The sequence below is a fragment of the Eurypyga helias genome, unplaced genomic scaffold, assembly GCF_000690775.1.
Source record: "Eurypyga helias isolate BGI_N326 unplaced genomic scaffold, ASM69077v1 scaffold8987, whole genome shotgun sequence".
NCBI lineage: Eukaryota > Metazoa > Chordata > Aves > Eurypygiformes > Eurypygidae > Eurypyga > Eurypyga helias.
In genome coordinates, this window is record NW_010259766.1 from 2,702 (window position 1) to 18,032 (window position 15,331).

General features: G+C 41.2%; 1 protein-coding gene across 1 annotated transcript in view; it reads right to left on the reverse strand.

Moving 5' to 3' along the window:
- Window positions 1-422: 422 nt before the first annotated feature.
- SGTB (small glutamine-rich tetratricopeptide repeat (TPR)-containing, beta) overlaps window positions 423-15,331 on the reverse strand; it is a 19,005-nt gene continuing 4,096 nt past the window's right edge. The window contains exons 2-10 of the mRNA XM_010154763.1: window positions 14,079-14,182; window positions 13,243-13,312; window positions 9,772-9,871; window positions 7,668-7,772; window positions 4,669-4,807; window positions 4,519-4,581; window positions 2,649-2,686; window positions 2,326-2,409; window positions 423-926 (exon numbers count right to left, since the gene is read on the reverse strand). Coding sequence (XP_010153065.1) covers window positions 815-926; window positions 2,326-2,409; window positions 2,649-2,686; window positions 4,519-4,581; window positions 4,669-4,807; window positions 7,668-7,772; window positions 9,772-9,871; window positions 13,243-13,312; window positions 14,079-14,182 — 815 coding nt within the window. The 3' untranslated portion in view covers window positions 423-814. The remainder of the gene's footprint in view (window positions 927-2,325; window positions 2,410-2,648; window positions 2,687-4,518; window positions 4,582-4,668; window positions 4,808-7,667; window positions 7,773-9,771; window positions 9,872-13,242; window positions 13,313-14,078; window positions 14,183-15,331) is intronic.

Below are 15,331 nucleotides of genomic sequence, written 5' to 3' on the forward strand. Positions count from 1 at the left end.
CTTATGTTAAATACTGCATACACATGGAATGTCATACAGTTTGCCATGCCTAGGAAATGGTGCCGTAAGGCTGACCTCCAGGGCTGCCATCATCATCTGAGGGTGTATGTGGCAGCAGAAAAGCCTAAAAGTTCTTAATACTCTTTCCTTTCCCAAGCCTAGTTCCACTTTAGTTTCTGTGTATTATCTTACTCAGGATTAGCGCCTTCTCTTCCTCTACAGCTGGCGGTACTCCTTCACGGGCAGTCACCTCCCTCCCTCCTCCCCAACCAAGTCAAAAAGCGTTTCACGCTACTGACGACAGCCCCGCCACAGGGTTAGGGAAACAGACTTTCCAAGCCTCAGTTTCAGGTAGGCGCTGTACTCCAACGCTCTTTACGCTCGTTGTACGAGGGCACTGTTTCAGCGTCTGACCGGGAGTACCGCCGTGGCGGTTCTCACCGTATGAGTAACGTGCCTTTTACGCTAGGGTTCGAATGGAGCCGTTACTCAGGATCAGCCCACTGCAAAACTCCTCCCCACTCAATAGCCCTGGAGATCAATCTAATGCATATACCGAAAATGGCTCGTACGTAGGGATTTTAATAAACCACCTATTTAGTGTGTTAGTTTTCAGAGGAGTAACTATACATAAACGATATGTTCCATGTTATATGCAGTAGATCTGTTTAACAGATTTATTCTTGTTGGCAAACACGCACGAAGAATTTTCTGTCTTCTATTCAAGCAGAAGAGTTACAATGGTGCTTTTGCTACTCACTATGGTATGCGTTTTGGGGTTATATACCGTTCCAATTCACATGCCTCCTTTAAGTCAGGAATGCTCTTCTGTGCTGCCACTGAAAGATCTGCTCCGGACATGATTTCTCAGCTGCTCTATGAGCTCTGGATTCTGCTGCTGTATCTGTTGTGCAAACTGCTGGCCCCTGCGTTGAACAGTTTTAAGTGAAATCAACAAGTGAAAAAAGCCTGACAAGCAGCATTTGTAAGAAAACAGAATACACTAACACAACCGAAAGGTGCACTGTATGGAAGTTAAGACTGAAGGTAATCTGCTGTATAGTCTTAACCAAGGTATCTGTAGTATTGAGACTTTATCTAGTTAAAGTCTCTCCAGAGAGGATTATCATCAGCTTTTCATTTCCATTGTTTAGGACTATTACCTCTAGCTGGTACCACGGAGGAAAAAGCATTACTTTACTTGGTAGAACTAAAATTTACGAACACATCTCCTCTGGTGATTCGCTCCCGTCTTTTTGAGAGGATCCATCCTACTTGTTTAAGGTAAATACACTTGAAGTGCAACCTTGCATGAGTTTTTCCAGAAGCACAACGGGCGGCTGCCAACGTGTACTTGCAAGCAAGGTGTCATTAGCAGAACGCAAGCAAACGATGGCACCTTTATGTCTCGTATGACTCAAGTAAGGACCGATCCACCTCCATGACCGCCGGAGCTTATATCACCAGGTGAGATTAATTCCATGGTAAGCATGACCCTGGTTTACAAAGCGAGTAAGTAAAACACATCGCTTCATGAACAGGCTGGCGTGGCTTCTCTGTAACTCCTGCCTTTTGCCCAAGTAGCAAGTTATCAAGACTCCTTCAAACCACTGTGCAGGCTGAAGGAAAGCCACTGTTTTTATAGAACGGGGCGTCGCACGTGTTCCCTGTGAAAAGAGCCCTTGACCTTGTGGGGGCACAGTTCCTGTCTGAGATGCGGATAATACGTAACCTCTGTTCTTCAAGGGACAAGACTTAAACGTAGTGTGAAACAGGTTGGAATGCTGAAATAACATAAAACGGTGTGTCCTTTAAGAGGTGTTGCCTTAAAAACTATTTGCGTGGTTTTGTGCAGACTCTTCCAGACAGATTATTATACTATAAAAGACTTGGGTTCTGGTTTTTGTAAAAGCTACTTCTCATTACGCTGAGTTCCCTGAAGCCTTCCTAGCCTAAATGGAGGGATGCCAGCGCAGAGCTTGTTGCAACCTGTGCTAAGTATATGTGTAGCTTTTCTAACTAGTGCCTGGGATATGTGGGAAAGCACATGTAGGAGTTCTTAAAAGTTTAAAGGAGCTTTTTTGGTAAGTGGCATTTAGGAAGTAAACACTGTATGAGGACCAGAAACTGAGCACACAGTTTAGTCATTCCAGTTGATGGAAATATACAAAGCAAACAAGTCTTCAAATTTGCAGTTTTAATAATAATCAGGCATACAGTGGGGACAGGCCAGAGTATAATTGTCCCGACATTATCCCTTTTAAATAGATGTTGCACAACAGTGCTTCTACAAACAGTTAAAACCATGCAATTGGTAACACTTACGCATGGATCAGGCTGGACAGATCTGACAGGCCACCAACACCCGCAGCAGGGCCACCAATGGCATTTGACATCATCCCCGACATCCTGGAACAGTTAGGACAGTGTTGGTGTTGGGGTATGCAGGGGCATTTCCAGGATGCAATAAACCACAGTTCTTTTTTGAATTGCTGGCAGAAAATAAAAACTGCAAGAGGCAGAAACTGCAGTAGTTTTATGGACAGGAAGCAGTTTTTACAGCGATACAGAAATATACACCTTTTCTCTTCTTAACTCAAACCCCTAAGAACATTTATTTCAACGGTACTCCACTGCATAATACTTACAGTTGTTGAACTTGAGGATTCTGCATTAAGCTTGCTGCCTAGAATAGACAAGATGTAGCTGAATTAGAACAGATTTACTACTTAGGTATCACTGAGGAAAACGTGCTAAAGAACCAAAAAAAACCCCACAGGCTGTATTCTGTGTTTTATGACAAAATTAAGCTAAGTTTATGTGCAGAGATACACGGTCTCCAGCAACAAGAATCATTACAGGAACGTATTTCAAGGATATGAGGCTGAGACAGTTTGTTACACGTTAGCTAAAAAAATGCTAGTGACAGATGCAGGCATGAAAAATACAAGAAGCAGACATCAAACATGAAAACCCAGTACCAAAAAAATTAAAAAAAACCCCAAACAGAAAAAAAACCCACCCAACAAAAACCCCAACCCCTTAAGATTTCCAAAGACAAAAGTTCTCTTTTGGGCTTTTTGGAGAAGGGTCTGTATTCTGTCGATTCCCAGCCCAGGTAAATCAGTCATTCAACTACTATTCCTACCGGGTATAAGGTCTTAAGATTGTGCCCACAAAACATCGCAGAGTAAACCAGAGTATGGACTTCCTTTGTAGCGTGGTTTTGTGGAAACATACATCTTTCTGTGCTAACTGCATATCTGCTTACTTTGTAGGAAGGAGGAGGTTATTTCGATTTCTCATTCGTAAGATACCTCAAACACTATATGGTGTTCACCATAGTGTACGGGTGTATATGAACAGATACTACAGAATAAACCGGGTGGTGGTTTAAAGTTAGTAACATAATTCCTACGGAAATGAGAGCCTTTATGAATACCAGACCAACAGGCACAACACTGTATCTGCTTACTCACACTTATTAAAGGTGCTACAAAAAACAGGTAGTTCAATATTCATTTTATTGATCAAAATATCTTCATATATACGTATCTCAAAAGCAAACCAACTTTCTTCACTAGTCTACAGATGGAGGTCAAATCTATGGATAACAGAGGGTTTTTTTCCCCTTTCTTCCATCAGTAACAAGTCTGATCTAGGTCAGCGGCCCAAAAGGCAGGCTAGAAGTGACTTTCTCGAGGTCAGACAGTGAGTCACTGGGGTTTTTTTCCTTAAAAAAAAAAAACCAAACCAAACCAAAACACAACACCACCAGAAACCCATTTATTCATTCCTGGCTGAATGTCCTGTGTTCTGTCTACTTGACCAGGCATCTTTTGGAAATGATGGAGAAAATCCTTTCCTCACAGTTAGCTCCACACTCCACATCTTTTGACTCTGAACAGACGCGGACCGTACGCCTAAGTCACGCAGCCAAGGAACGCAGCTTTCCAGTGCTATTTCATCACCAACACCAGCAAAGAACTCACATCTCCCTCGCCTACCACCTCTGTTACTGGGACCGGAGTATCAGACCAGATGGACTGACCTCTCCTGCATGCACTGCGTTTTCATACTGGTTGCAGCGTCCTAGTGAAAGGGCAGTGAAGTTTGACCTGAGTTCTCAAAGGCAAGAAGTATTTTTTGCATTTTTTTTCCTCCAAATTTCATTCTTCATAGTTAATTAACACCATTTAGCTAAGAAAGCCATGCACAGAGAAAAACTACCAAGGGACCAACCCACCATTTGCACACATCGCCGACAAAACCAGCACAGCTAATCTAGGCATGCTGGTGTTCCTAAGGTAGAATCAGTTGGAAAGAATACAGCCCATACAGGAGATCTATGCTTCACTTCTTGCTCTGAGCATAAAATGACTTTGAAAAGTTTAACTTCAGTACAATGAAGCCACTGTTATTAGAATAAGCCTTAAAATTGCTTGTGTCATTAAACAAGACTTGTTCTTTAGACTTCAGTTTTAAGACCAGTACAATGAAAGCTTGAAATACACTCACCATACTAATGAAGGCAGGATTGTTTATTAAGCTTGCCATGTCAAAACTGAGTCCGGTTCCAGTCTACAAACAAATTGCAATTGAACGTAAGTTCACCTACAAAATCACAGTTAAAGCTACTGTAAATAAACACATACAGAGCTAACTTACAGGACTGGACATGTCTCTTAGTTTCTGTTCTGCTATTTTCAAATTTGACTTATAAGAGTCATTCTCTGGATCAAGATCCAGTGCTTTTTGGTAACTGGTAACTGCTTCTTCATATTTATTCACAGAGGTCAGAGCCAACCTAATGTGAAATAAAGAAATCCTGGGTAGAACATAAATGACCATCAAAAGATAATGATACATTTTCTGTTCCAAATGTTCCAAGTACATTTTCTGTTCTAAAAACAGCATCTCATAACTAATCTTCAGCTTGAGCACTAAGATAAAGCAAGCTTTGCTATTAGTAAGTGCAAGCGCTTGTTTTTGCAGAAGAGATGATCCCCCAAGGAATTATCTTGCATTGTCTGATCCATACATATGCAAGTTGCACTACAAGCTCCTTGGCATCATCAAGTGATTCAGCCTGTCTGTGAGAGCACAAGCTGCATCCACCACGCTCAGCTTTTTGCACAAGCTCAGGAATTCCTCTAAGTATTTCCTCCATTCCATTTGATCCAAGAGATTATGCAGGAGGGTGCATGGGTGAGTAGAGCAAAGATACTCTTAACAGGAGTTCTGCAGCCTCAGTGAGCCAAATACTGGAACCACAAGTTTCAGCATAATAAATTTTTGTCTTGGGATCAGCGCAAGTTTCTCCTTTCGGATCTTCTACTTCAAGAGCTTGACTAGTGGGTTATACAGGACAGCGGTGACACCTGTAAGGTGCTGTAAGAAACCCTTGTATCAGGGAGGCCTCCTTAATATTTTGGAAAAGATTCTTCTCCAGCAGCTCAGGAAACCACAGGACAGATCTACTACTTTTGAAACAGGATTTGTATTCAAATTCAATTAGCTACTACATTCAGAACATCCTCATTCTTTAAGCTATTCCAGAAGTCCATGTGCTTGCAGTTTCAATTCCTCTTCTACTGTATTTCCAACTTACACTGACCACAAAACTAAACTGATCTTTTCCACATGGTGTGAAAGATCTGTGTAGCCCACATTCAGCTCTTTAGTACTCCAGGGGTATGCGCTGGGCTACACACACGAGCCTGTGCTAACACCCACTAATGGACTTTCGTCTCCTCCCTCAGGCGAGAGAGCTCGGCATGTGAGATAACGTCAGTCACAGTCATTACTCTCAGTGATGATGAATTTAACAGCAGTACCAAACATCAGGAATTGCCAGTAATGCTCCCGGAGGAACCCATGCCATATGAAGTTTTTCTCTTAACACAGTTACTCCCACAAAAAAACCCAAACATTCTCCCTTTTGGCCCACTGACTTGCCAAAACAGTTCCCGACGAGACAAGAAATGCAATCCGGTATTTCTGTGAGGCAATCATGGGTTTTTTTAGAGAAAGTATGTAAAATTCTGCTTCTTGGGACAGAGTACAAGTCAGAATAGCGGGCAACAGTTTCTTTGCTCGCAATTCCTACCCCGCTGAGTGCTGTCTCAGGGTCACGCTGGAAATACCACTTTAACTGTCTACATGGCTCCCATCTCTGCATATTTCTGTGGCACTTCTGCATCTCTCTGTGACCTGTAATGAGCTTCTGTCAAATCCTAGGAAAAACTGATATGCCTGCATAATGCAGGCATAAAGCACAGCTTTCTCATAAGGATTTTTTTGTTGAGAGGGTGCCTTCTGCACTTGTTTTTTTCAGTTATTACTAAACAAGCACTGCTCCTCATTCAGCCTATCCCAAATGTACACTTATATCCATCTGCTCAGTTAAGTAATGGTTTCTAGCTCAGAATACAACCTCTGTCAAAATAACCACAATCAAAAGAAGAGAAGCTGGATTGCCCGAGCATCATCCCACTTAACACTATGTATCAAAAGGCATATTGGTATTGCACCCAAAATTTTAAAATAACCTGCGATTTCCAGTTAAATCAGCCTGTAGCTTCCCCTCCCCCTCACCGAAATCAGGAGATCTCAGGTTGTGCTATATGAAGAAACAACAGGACAAAACCAACAATCCCTAAAATTTCAAAGTGAATTAATTATCCCTAAAGCCAGTCAGGCTACATTTGAATTACTAAAATAAACTGTATCATGGAAAGTTTTCAAGTGATAAAATCCCATCATCTCTGATCTTAAATAAATGCCCCCTGGCATGGTTTTGTCCCAGGCCAACAAGCAATATCCCAGACAATTTTGGGGCATGGTTCAGAATTTAACACAGGCCAATGCAATTTAGCAATAGGCAGTTTGCATGTGACCACTCCATACTGCAAACTAGATTTTAGTAACAGGGACATGGGCCGTTTTGTGCCTGCTGACCCAAGGAACAATCCCAAACATGTTTTAATTTACCAGTATAGATACAACCTCAAAAGCCTAACACAGCATTCAGTTCACACCCACAATATGTTTGGTTATTGAGAATGCAGAGCCACACATCTTGGAAGAATGGCCCTTCACTCAAGTAGACATCTCAGTCGAACACTCCTGACACTGTTTTCAGAGGGTGCTTAAAGAAGCTGTAGTGTTCACCTCTCACACATGACTGAGAAAACTACCAAAGGGACACAACTTCATCTTGCTACAATATATGCTTCCCAAGAGCTACCGAAAAGAAAAATTGAGCCTCTATTCCTGCTAATATGAAGCCCCAGTATGTTCAGTATTCTGTTCTCTAACGGCATCATTAGGAGATGCACTGTTCCAACTGCAGAATTTTGATTACTCATAACTAGGTAGGAGGTAGAAAAAACAAATCATGACTTTCTAAACTAAATTTGGAAAGTTAATAAACTGAAATTTTAAAAAAAATTGCAAACTGATGCAATCTGACATGAAAACGCTGAGATCAACCACACGTGTAAAACTTAAAGCTGTCAGCCTGGTAGGGTCATCTTCAGAAAACAGGTACACTTTCAGAACAAGAATGTCAGCTAAGTAAGGCAAGGCAGCTCCACTCATTTCAGAAGACCTACGGTGATGTACACTTGGGTCTCCAGTGCTTACTCAGATTTGTATTGGCTTACCCCATTCTCCCATATGCCTTGCTGTACTTTGGATCTATTGCTATGGCTCTCTCGCAGTCCTTTATTGCTTCACTGTAGTTGTTGAGCTTACTTTGAGCAGCAGCCCTAAGAGGAAGACAGGAGGGAAGGGAGAGAGCTTTCTCAAAAAAAAAAACCCCAAACAGTAAAAGAAAAAAATACCCCAAGCTCAGATATTCACATGTCCGTGACTAACTTAGATGTGTTTAATCTTACTGACTTTTCATTCGCTATTCAGGCAGCGCCTCAGCTTTCCTCAAGTAGGTGGGACAAGAAAACGTCCTGAAGTAAGTATGTGCTTAAGTGCACAGCTAGGCTACAGCTCTGGAGAACGTGCACTCACCTTGAAGGACACGAAGGATAACTAACTCCAAGGAACTGGTTTAGATCCAGCATATGGCTATGCACAAGGCACATGATAAAACCTCTCACAAGAAGTGAAACTCTCAAGCAGTAGTTTACATAAAATCACTGTTTAAGCAGAACTGTTTTATACAACTGGTGTTTTCCAGCAAGAAGTACAGTTTTACCACCATTGGAAGGAATGCCATGATTTTTCCCTGCTCAGTTCTTTTAGCAGGCAGCTCATGCTTGCAGGTAAATCGGAGCACCATTTCTCAGTAATCTCTGAATAATTAGATGACAGTTGCATCTCTATACCAAAGAAATAGGAAACATTTCAGATATTTACACAGTAAGACTGAAGACTTGCCCAAATGAAAAAGGGTATTGGAACAGATTAACAGATGTTTACAAAACATGCGTATGGCCGGTTAAAACTTCGAGGGCATCTCACCCCTCTTTTTTTCACTGTTGTGAGTAAAAAGGAATAGTGTTGAAGGCAATATATCTCCATTGCTCCCAAACTAGCTTAAAAATATAAGGATAAAGCCTGTATGTATTCAAATGCTGCATCACCCACAAAGCTCCAAGCAATGAGCTGTCTTCTTTTAAATAATTTGATAGGATGCTGTCTTACTGACACCAGGGTCCACCTCCTTCCTCACCAATGTGGTGTGCGGTGATGTAACACACAGACTGAAGTAATTCCACTCTTGCCAATTACAGATTCGGTGCTTAAGCCCATTCTGTTGAGGAAACTTTCAGTGATTCTGGGAGGCTTTTGAAACTGTTCTTTAGATTTCCCATTTATACCTAAAATCACGTAAGTGATAAGTTTTCTGAAGGCAAACAGATGATTTACGCTTTGAACTGATGTCTTAAAGTTGTAAAATATTAGTAAACTGTGTGTTTCCCTTCTCTTTATGCTCGCCATGAAACAGTGAATCTTTAACTTGCATTTATCACAAACTAAACTCTCTAGTAATGGAAGCACGGCTCCAAAAATACAAAAATCCACTAGGTACAGTGCGACAGGGCCAGAGTGACAGCGCTTAAGTTAATACATCCTCCCGGTAATGGAGGCACTGAAGAGTGTAGAGCAGAGTAGCCCTAGAGGCAGGCTTGTTCCAGCAGGGCTCACAAACTGTACTGCCTTTGCTCATATGCGGGTATTCTGGGCAGTAGGCTGAAAGAGCACCCTTCTGCTGCTGTGTCTTTACTATGGTGAAGAATAAATTACCCAATTAAACTACAACAACAGCCTTGTTGGTTTTCAACAGGTCATGCATAAAAATGCTGAGTATTTACTCAGTGCTTGAGATCTCCATAATGGTAATCCTACAATGATATTTTCTCCGGGAGAAGTCACTATTAAGGGAGATAGAGATGGCAGCTGAGTCACTAGAACACCAGAAAAAAAAAAAAAAAAACAAACTCTTACTACCTTCAACAGACTGGAATACACCGCCTACGTTACGACTTAATATAGACTACGTAAGTCACAAAAACATGATCTCAAGTGTTACAAGTAATTTTAAAGTCCATATTACACCTTTTAACTGATGCAGATACACTGAATAAGCTCACTTCCGCCTTAGCTCCTGCAAATTTAACATGATTAATTTCTGAATAGTGGGGTTTTCTAGATAGATTTTGTAGATTATTTTGATCTACTTCACGATTTATCTTTAAAACAATGTTAATGAATTTTGGGAATGAAAAATGTGTATTATTTTGGTTTTACCTGTTGCAGTAATAGACCGCATTGTTTGGATCCAGTTCTATAGCCCTAGTGTAACAGTCCACTGCAGCACCGTAATTTTCTTCTTTCATATAATTATTACCTGAAAAAAATTATAAAAAGCTCTTTGGTAATTAAAAGATACAGTACCATGTATGAGAGAAATAGAGCAGCCACATTACAGCATCTATGTAAGGTAGTTATGACCATGATTTTTGACATACACACTTTTAAACAGAACTGACATGGAATAATGCAAATAAAAGTATCTGCTATGTCTGTAAAGTTTATTATGTACATTGTTGAATATGGAAAGCTTAATAAACAAAACCAGATTTAAGTAACTAATTATCATCAAGGTAGTACAAAACCATCTCTTCCCAATAGTGATCCGTTAGGCTGGAATTGTTCTCAGCAATCCCTGCCAGCAAGAAGGCAAACTGAAAAGGTTTGCATGTATACCTTCAAAATATACACAAAATGTAACCACATCTCTCTCATTTCCACAGGCCCACCGTTTACACATCTTTCCTTTGACCTAAGTTAAAGGTCTGTACATTAAATCCTGTTGTCAGATTGAAGACGTGCAAGTTAGGCGTACCCCATGAGATCTCAGCAGTTAACATTTCTCTGAAACAAAACTGCCACCAGTGACTGAGGTTGGGATTGCTGGTGCTGCTCTGAACTAACGACGACCTGGGGTACAGGGCTACGTTGGAACTAACATCAGTGGGTACCTTTCTTGTGCTCTCTCTCTCTCTCCAGCCCAAAACTGGCTAAAAGAAAACAGAAAAATAGCTGGACCTACTATTTCTGCTGAGATGAAGCAATTGGGGACAAAAGGAAAAGAAACTGTAATATTTTATTTTAATGACAGACAAAAATTCTTAAGACAAAAAACAACCCCTACAGATAGTTATACTTTTGAATGCATGTCCTCTGTAACAAAAAGACTACCTATTGCTATAATTCATACTGTGATATACTGGGTAACACCCAGATCTTTTTAGGATTGAGCCACTGTTACACTACACAACTTTTGACATCAAGCCAAAGTGCCAAGTGATATACAAGGGTAGGCAAGTAAATTCAAGCATTTACTAGTCTGGAGGGTATATTACTTCCTGGTTTTATAACAACCAAGAAAGAAAACGCAGCTATCTGATTTTGTTTTGCCATTCATTAGCCAATTTCTGTAAGTACTGTGGCTGGTTTGAGAGCAGAGGAGGAGCAGGCTGGTGACCACTAAGCTGAGGGAATGTATTCCATTGGTAAGGAAATACAGATGGAAATGAGGAAATTACAAGAGTTATACAGTGTTATAGAAGATGCTGGTCAAATAGACTTCCCCAGGTTATGTAATTTACCTCATGGCAGAAAATACTCATAACTGAAAAGCACCATAGAGATGACAGATAATACATGTGTGAAAATGAGGAGGTTTAGTATGACAGAGCAGCATTAGAAAACAGGTGTGCTGGTTTTAGCTGGGACAGAGCTGATATTGTTCACAGTATCTAGTATGAGGCTCTATTCTGGATTTGTGCTGAGCATGTTGGTAACGCTGATGGTTTTAGTTGTTGCTAAGGAGTGTTCATACCAATCAAGGCCTTTTGCAGTTGCTCATGACACCTGTGTTTTCAGCTTCTTCTCTACAAGAAGCCAGGGGATGCCACAGCCCAGAGAGCTGATCCAAACTGACCAAAGGGGCATTTCATGCCATCAGACATTGTGCTCAGTACATAAGCAGGGGGGAGTTGGACAAGAGGGGAAATCACTGCTTGGGAATTGGCTGAGTGTCAGTCAGTCAGTGGTGAGCAGTTCTATCATTTTGTTTTCTTTCCCTTCTTCCTTTTTTAAAAAATTACATATTATTATAATTCATAGTTGTAGTATTTTCAGTACACAGTAGTAGCAGTAGTATAATTATTTCACTTACTTTCAATTATTAAACTGTTCTTATCTCAATCCACAAGTCCTCTTATTTTTTCCTCCAATTCTCTGCCCCATCGTGCTGGGGGAGAGAAAGGGAGAGGGGAGCAAATGGCTCTGTGGTACGTGGTTACTGAATGAGGCTAAACCAGGACAACAGGACAGGAAGTTTTATTATGGGAAATTAAACAAGAAGCATTTCAAGCAGTTCCAAACTGCTTACTGATGCCCCCGAAAGCTGACACTTTAAATGGCCCTTTGCCAAATTTTAGACCCTTTCAATTTTTTTTCAGTAGAGACATGGAATTGCTTTATCAACAACACACAAAGACACAGCACACAATTTCACTTCTTTGGTCTATTTCATACGCCTCGCTGTGACAGGTAACAAGACAGAATTCACAGATGTAAAACGGGCATTGGTCTAACACCCACACCTGGAAAGTGCTGAACATCCCTACAGCCTAATAACCATACAGAGTGCTATGGATATTCTTCACTTTCCATGAGCTTACAGTAACAGACAGCAAAATGAAAAGCCAGCATGCCCAGCAGGTATGTTAGAACTTACAAACTAATTTTCACTTGTGACCTAACCTTGTCTCAGCTCCTGTCCTTAGAATTAGAGTTAATGAGCATCTTCAGCAACTACAAAAACTTACTTTCAGAGCCAATAATGGACGGCATTCATGACTACAGACGAACAGTTTGAGACCAGACAGACATGGAAATCATTCTCAAAAACAGTAAAGCTTTTTCCACATCATTATCCTAAAATTTTTGAGAGGATTACATCTGCCTTGTAATTAGAAACTTCTTTTTTCTATGACTCAACTATCTGAAAGTCCAGCAGATGATAAAAAAAATGTATTTATAAAGCATCGGTCCTGATTGACCCAGTTATCGGTGCTATGTGCTGCCTCTCCCTCCGCCCCCCCCAACTTTTGGGGAGGGAAATAAAATGGATTTCTTCTTGGACAGCATTAGTGAAGACTTCTGTGGTACACCTGCTTCTCCTCACATAACAGCAAAATATCTATCAAAGGGAAAATAACACCCTTTCCTGGCGCACAAATTATTTCACATGTGAAATACCAACCCCATTAAGCTCATAAGAGTTTTTCCAATTGTTTCAGTTGGGTCAGCTTTTTACCGATGTTTTAATATTCAGCTAGCACATAATCCCTGACACCACATAACATTTTCATTATAAAGTAGAAACTTGTATAGAAATTCCATGGACAGAGAAATCTGTAATACACTGAACAGTATCTGTTAATTCTTTAATGCTTCAGGAATGTTGCCCAGGACTTCACACATTATCTGTTTTCGTTTTAAGGAAGAGAATAGACTATCTTTTCTTAAATTTACCCAGATGGAGCAAATCACTTAGCCCTCTTAGAACATAACAATCCTGTGAGAATATAAGCTTAAGTTTTTGTGCAGGGTATGTGTTGCCCAGCTGCTATACTGTGTGACTACCCATGACAACACACAAATCTCTATAAAAGGGTAAGATGTTTATTCCTGTTTATTACAAACCTTCATCCTTCAGTTGGTCAGCCTTTTCAACATCCTCCGGTAAAGAATCTGAGACAGGCAGCATGTCATTCTGTATGTAAACAAATCAAGATTTTTTTCATTAAAATATAAGCCCTGGTTTTATTAAAAACTTCTTTCATCCTGAGCAGCATTGTATCAACAAGCAACCATATTTTCTGTAGTGCACAGGAAGTATGAGAGAACTAGAGAAACATCCTAGAAGAGAAAGATAGCTTCCTTTCTGCTACTAAAAAATCCTTATGGCCCACCACAGATTTTAAGGAAGTCAAGGGGAAGAGTGCTGATGTCTCTACAGTCTTGTTTTTCTCACTTGTGACTCTCCTATTTGTTGTCCTGGTGGTTCCTGTGCTTCCTGTACTGGAGATCCCAGAAAACAAGTATAATTAGTACACATTTTTGAAGTCCTCATTTTAAGGTTCACGGACCAAGTTTTTGAAACTGAACGACTAAGTTATTTCCAGAAGGGAGTGAGAAGCATCGGCAAACTGTGAATGACCTCAAGCACTTTGCAGACATTTATCTCTGGAAAGTGCAAAATGCTTAACTGAATAATAACATCCTTCCAAGTGAGAATGAGACAACCACAGTTCAGTAATTTTCTACATGGAACTGTCCTTGTCTAGCTTACATTAATTCCTCCCACTGTCCCAAAAGATTCTCATTCTGCTAGCTTTTCTGGAAATTCACATTTCTTTCATGTTTTCCTTAAGTTTCCACATCGTTTTGACCTATACAGCACTTTAAGGTTTGGTATACAATATGAAATCTTAGCACACGCTAGCAGAGTAACTCTAGAATCTAAAGTAAATTCTTACCTTGTGAAAAGAATTTGTGAACATTTCTATCAAATGCTGTGGAGGTGCAAGATGAGTATCTTCTGGATTAATCTTAAACACAGTCTCCAGACACTGAATTGCAACTTAGAAGAAAAAAATAAAAAATGTAAGTCACGAGTTTCTCAATAGACATGTCATTTCACTAATTTATTTATAAAGCTGCGATTCATTTCCTTATTCAGCTAGTAAAAGCAGATCTTTGGAACATATCATAAAATAAAGAGGCTACCTGATCCCCATGGAACTGACTTGCTGAAAAATAGTATAAGCTATATTGCTCAGTCTTGGCTGGCAACCCCTATTCTCATACCTCTCAAGTGGACGGACCACAGGGCAGAGGCTGGGGTAGCAAAGTCCCTCCCACTGGAAGAGAAGACGGGGTTTGTGACCACCTGAGGAACCTGAGCATACATTAAGTCCATGGGACCTGACGAGATGCATCCCAGAGTGCTGAGGGAATCGGCTGACGTAGTTGCCAAGGCACCCTCCATGGTATTTGAAAAGTGATGGCAGTCAGGTGAAGTCCCTGGTGACTGGAAAAAGGGAAACATTGCACCCATTTTTAAAAGGGTAGGAAGGAGGATGCTGGGAACTGCCGACCTGTCAGCCTCACCCTTGTGCCTGGGAAGATCAGATCTGGAAGAACAGATCCTCTTAAAAGCTAGGGGAAGGCACATGGAGGATAGGGAGGTGATTCGAGACAGCCAGCATGGCTTCACCAAGGGCAAGTCCTGCCTGACCAACCTAGTGGCCATCTATGGTGGAGTCACTGTTTCAGTGGACAATGCAAGAGCTACAGATGCCAACTCTCACGACTTCTGAAAGGCCTGTGACACAGTCCCCTGCAACATGTTTCTGTCTAAACTGGAGAGAGATTTGATGGGTGGACTGTTCAATGGAGGAAGAACTAGCTGGATGGTCACATTCAGAGAGTAGTGGTCAATGGGCCATTGTCCAGCTGGAGAGGGACAGGACGCCATCCAGAGGGACATGGACAAGTTCAAGAATTGGACCACTGCCAACCTCATGGAGTTCAACAAGGCCAAGTGCAAGGTCCTGCACCTGGGTCGGGGCAATCCCAAGCACAAGGACAGGCTGGGTGGAGAGTGGAGAGAGAGCAGCTCCGAGGAGAAGGTCTTGGGGGTACTGGTTGATTAAAAGCTGAACATGAGCCGGCCGTGTGCGCTGGCAGCCCAGAAAGCCAACCGTATCCTGGGCTGTATCCAGAGAAG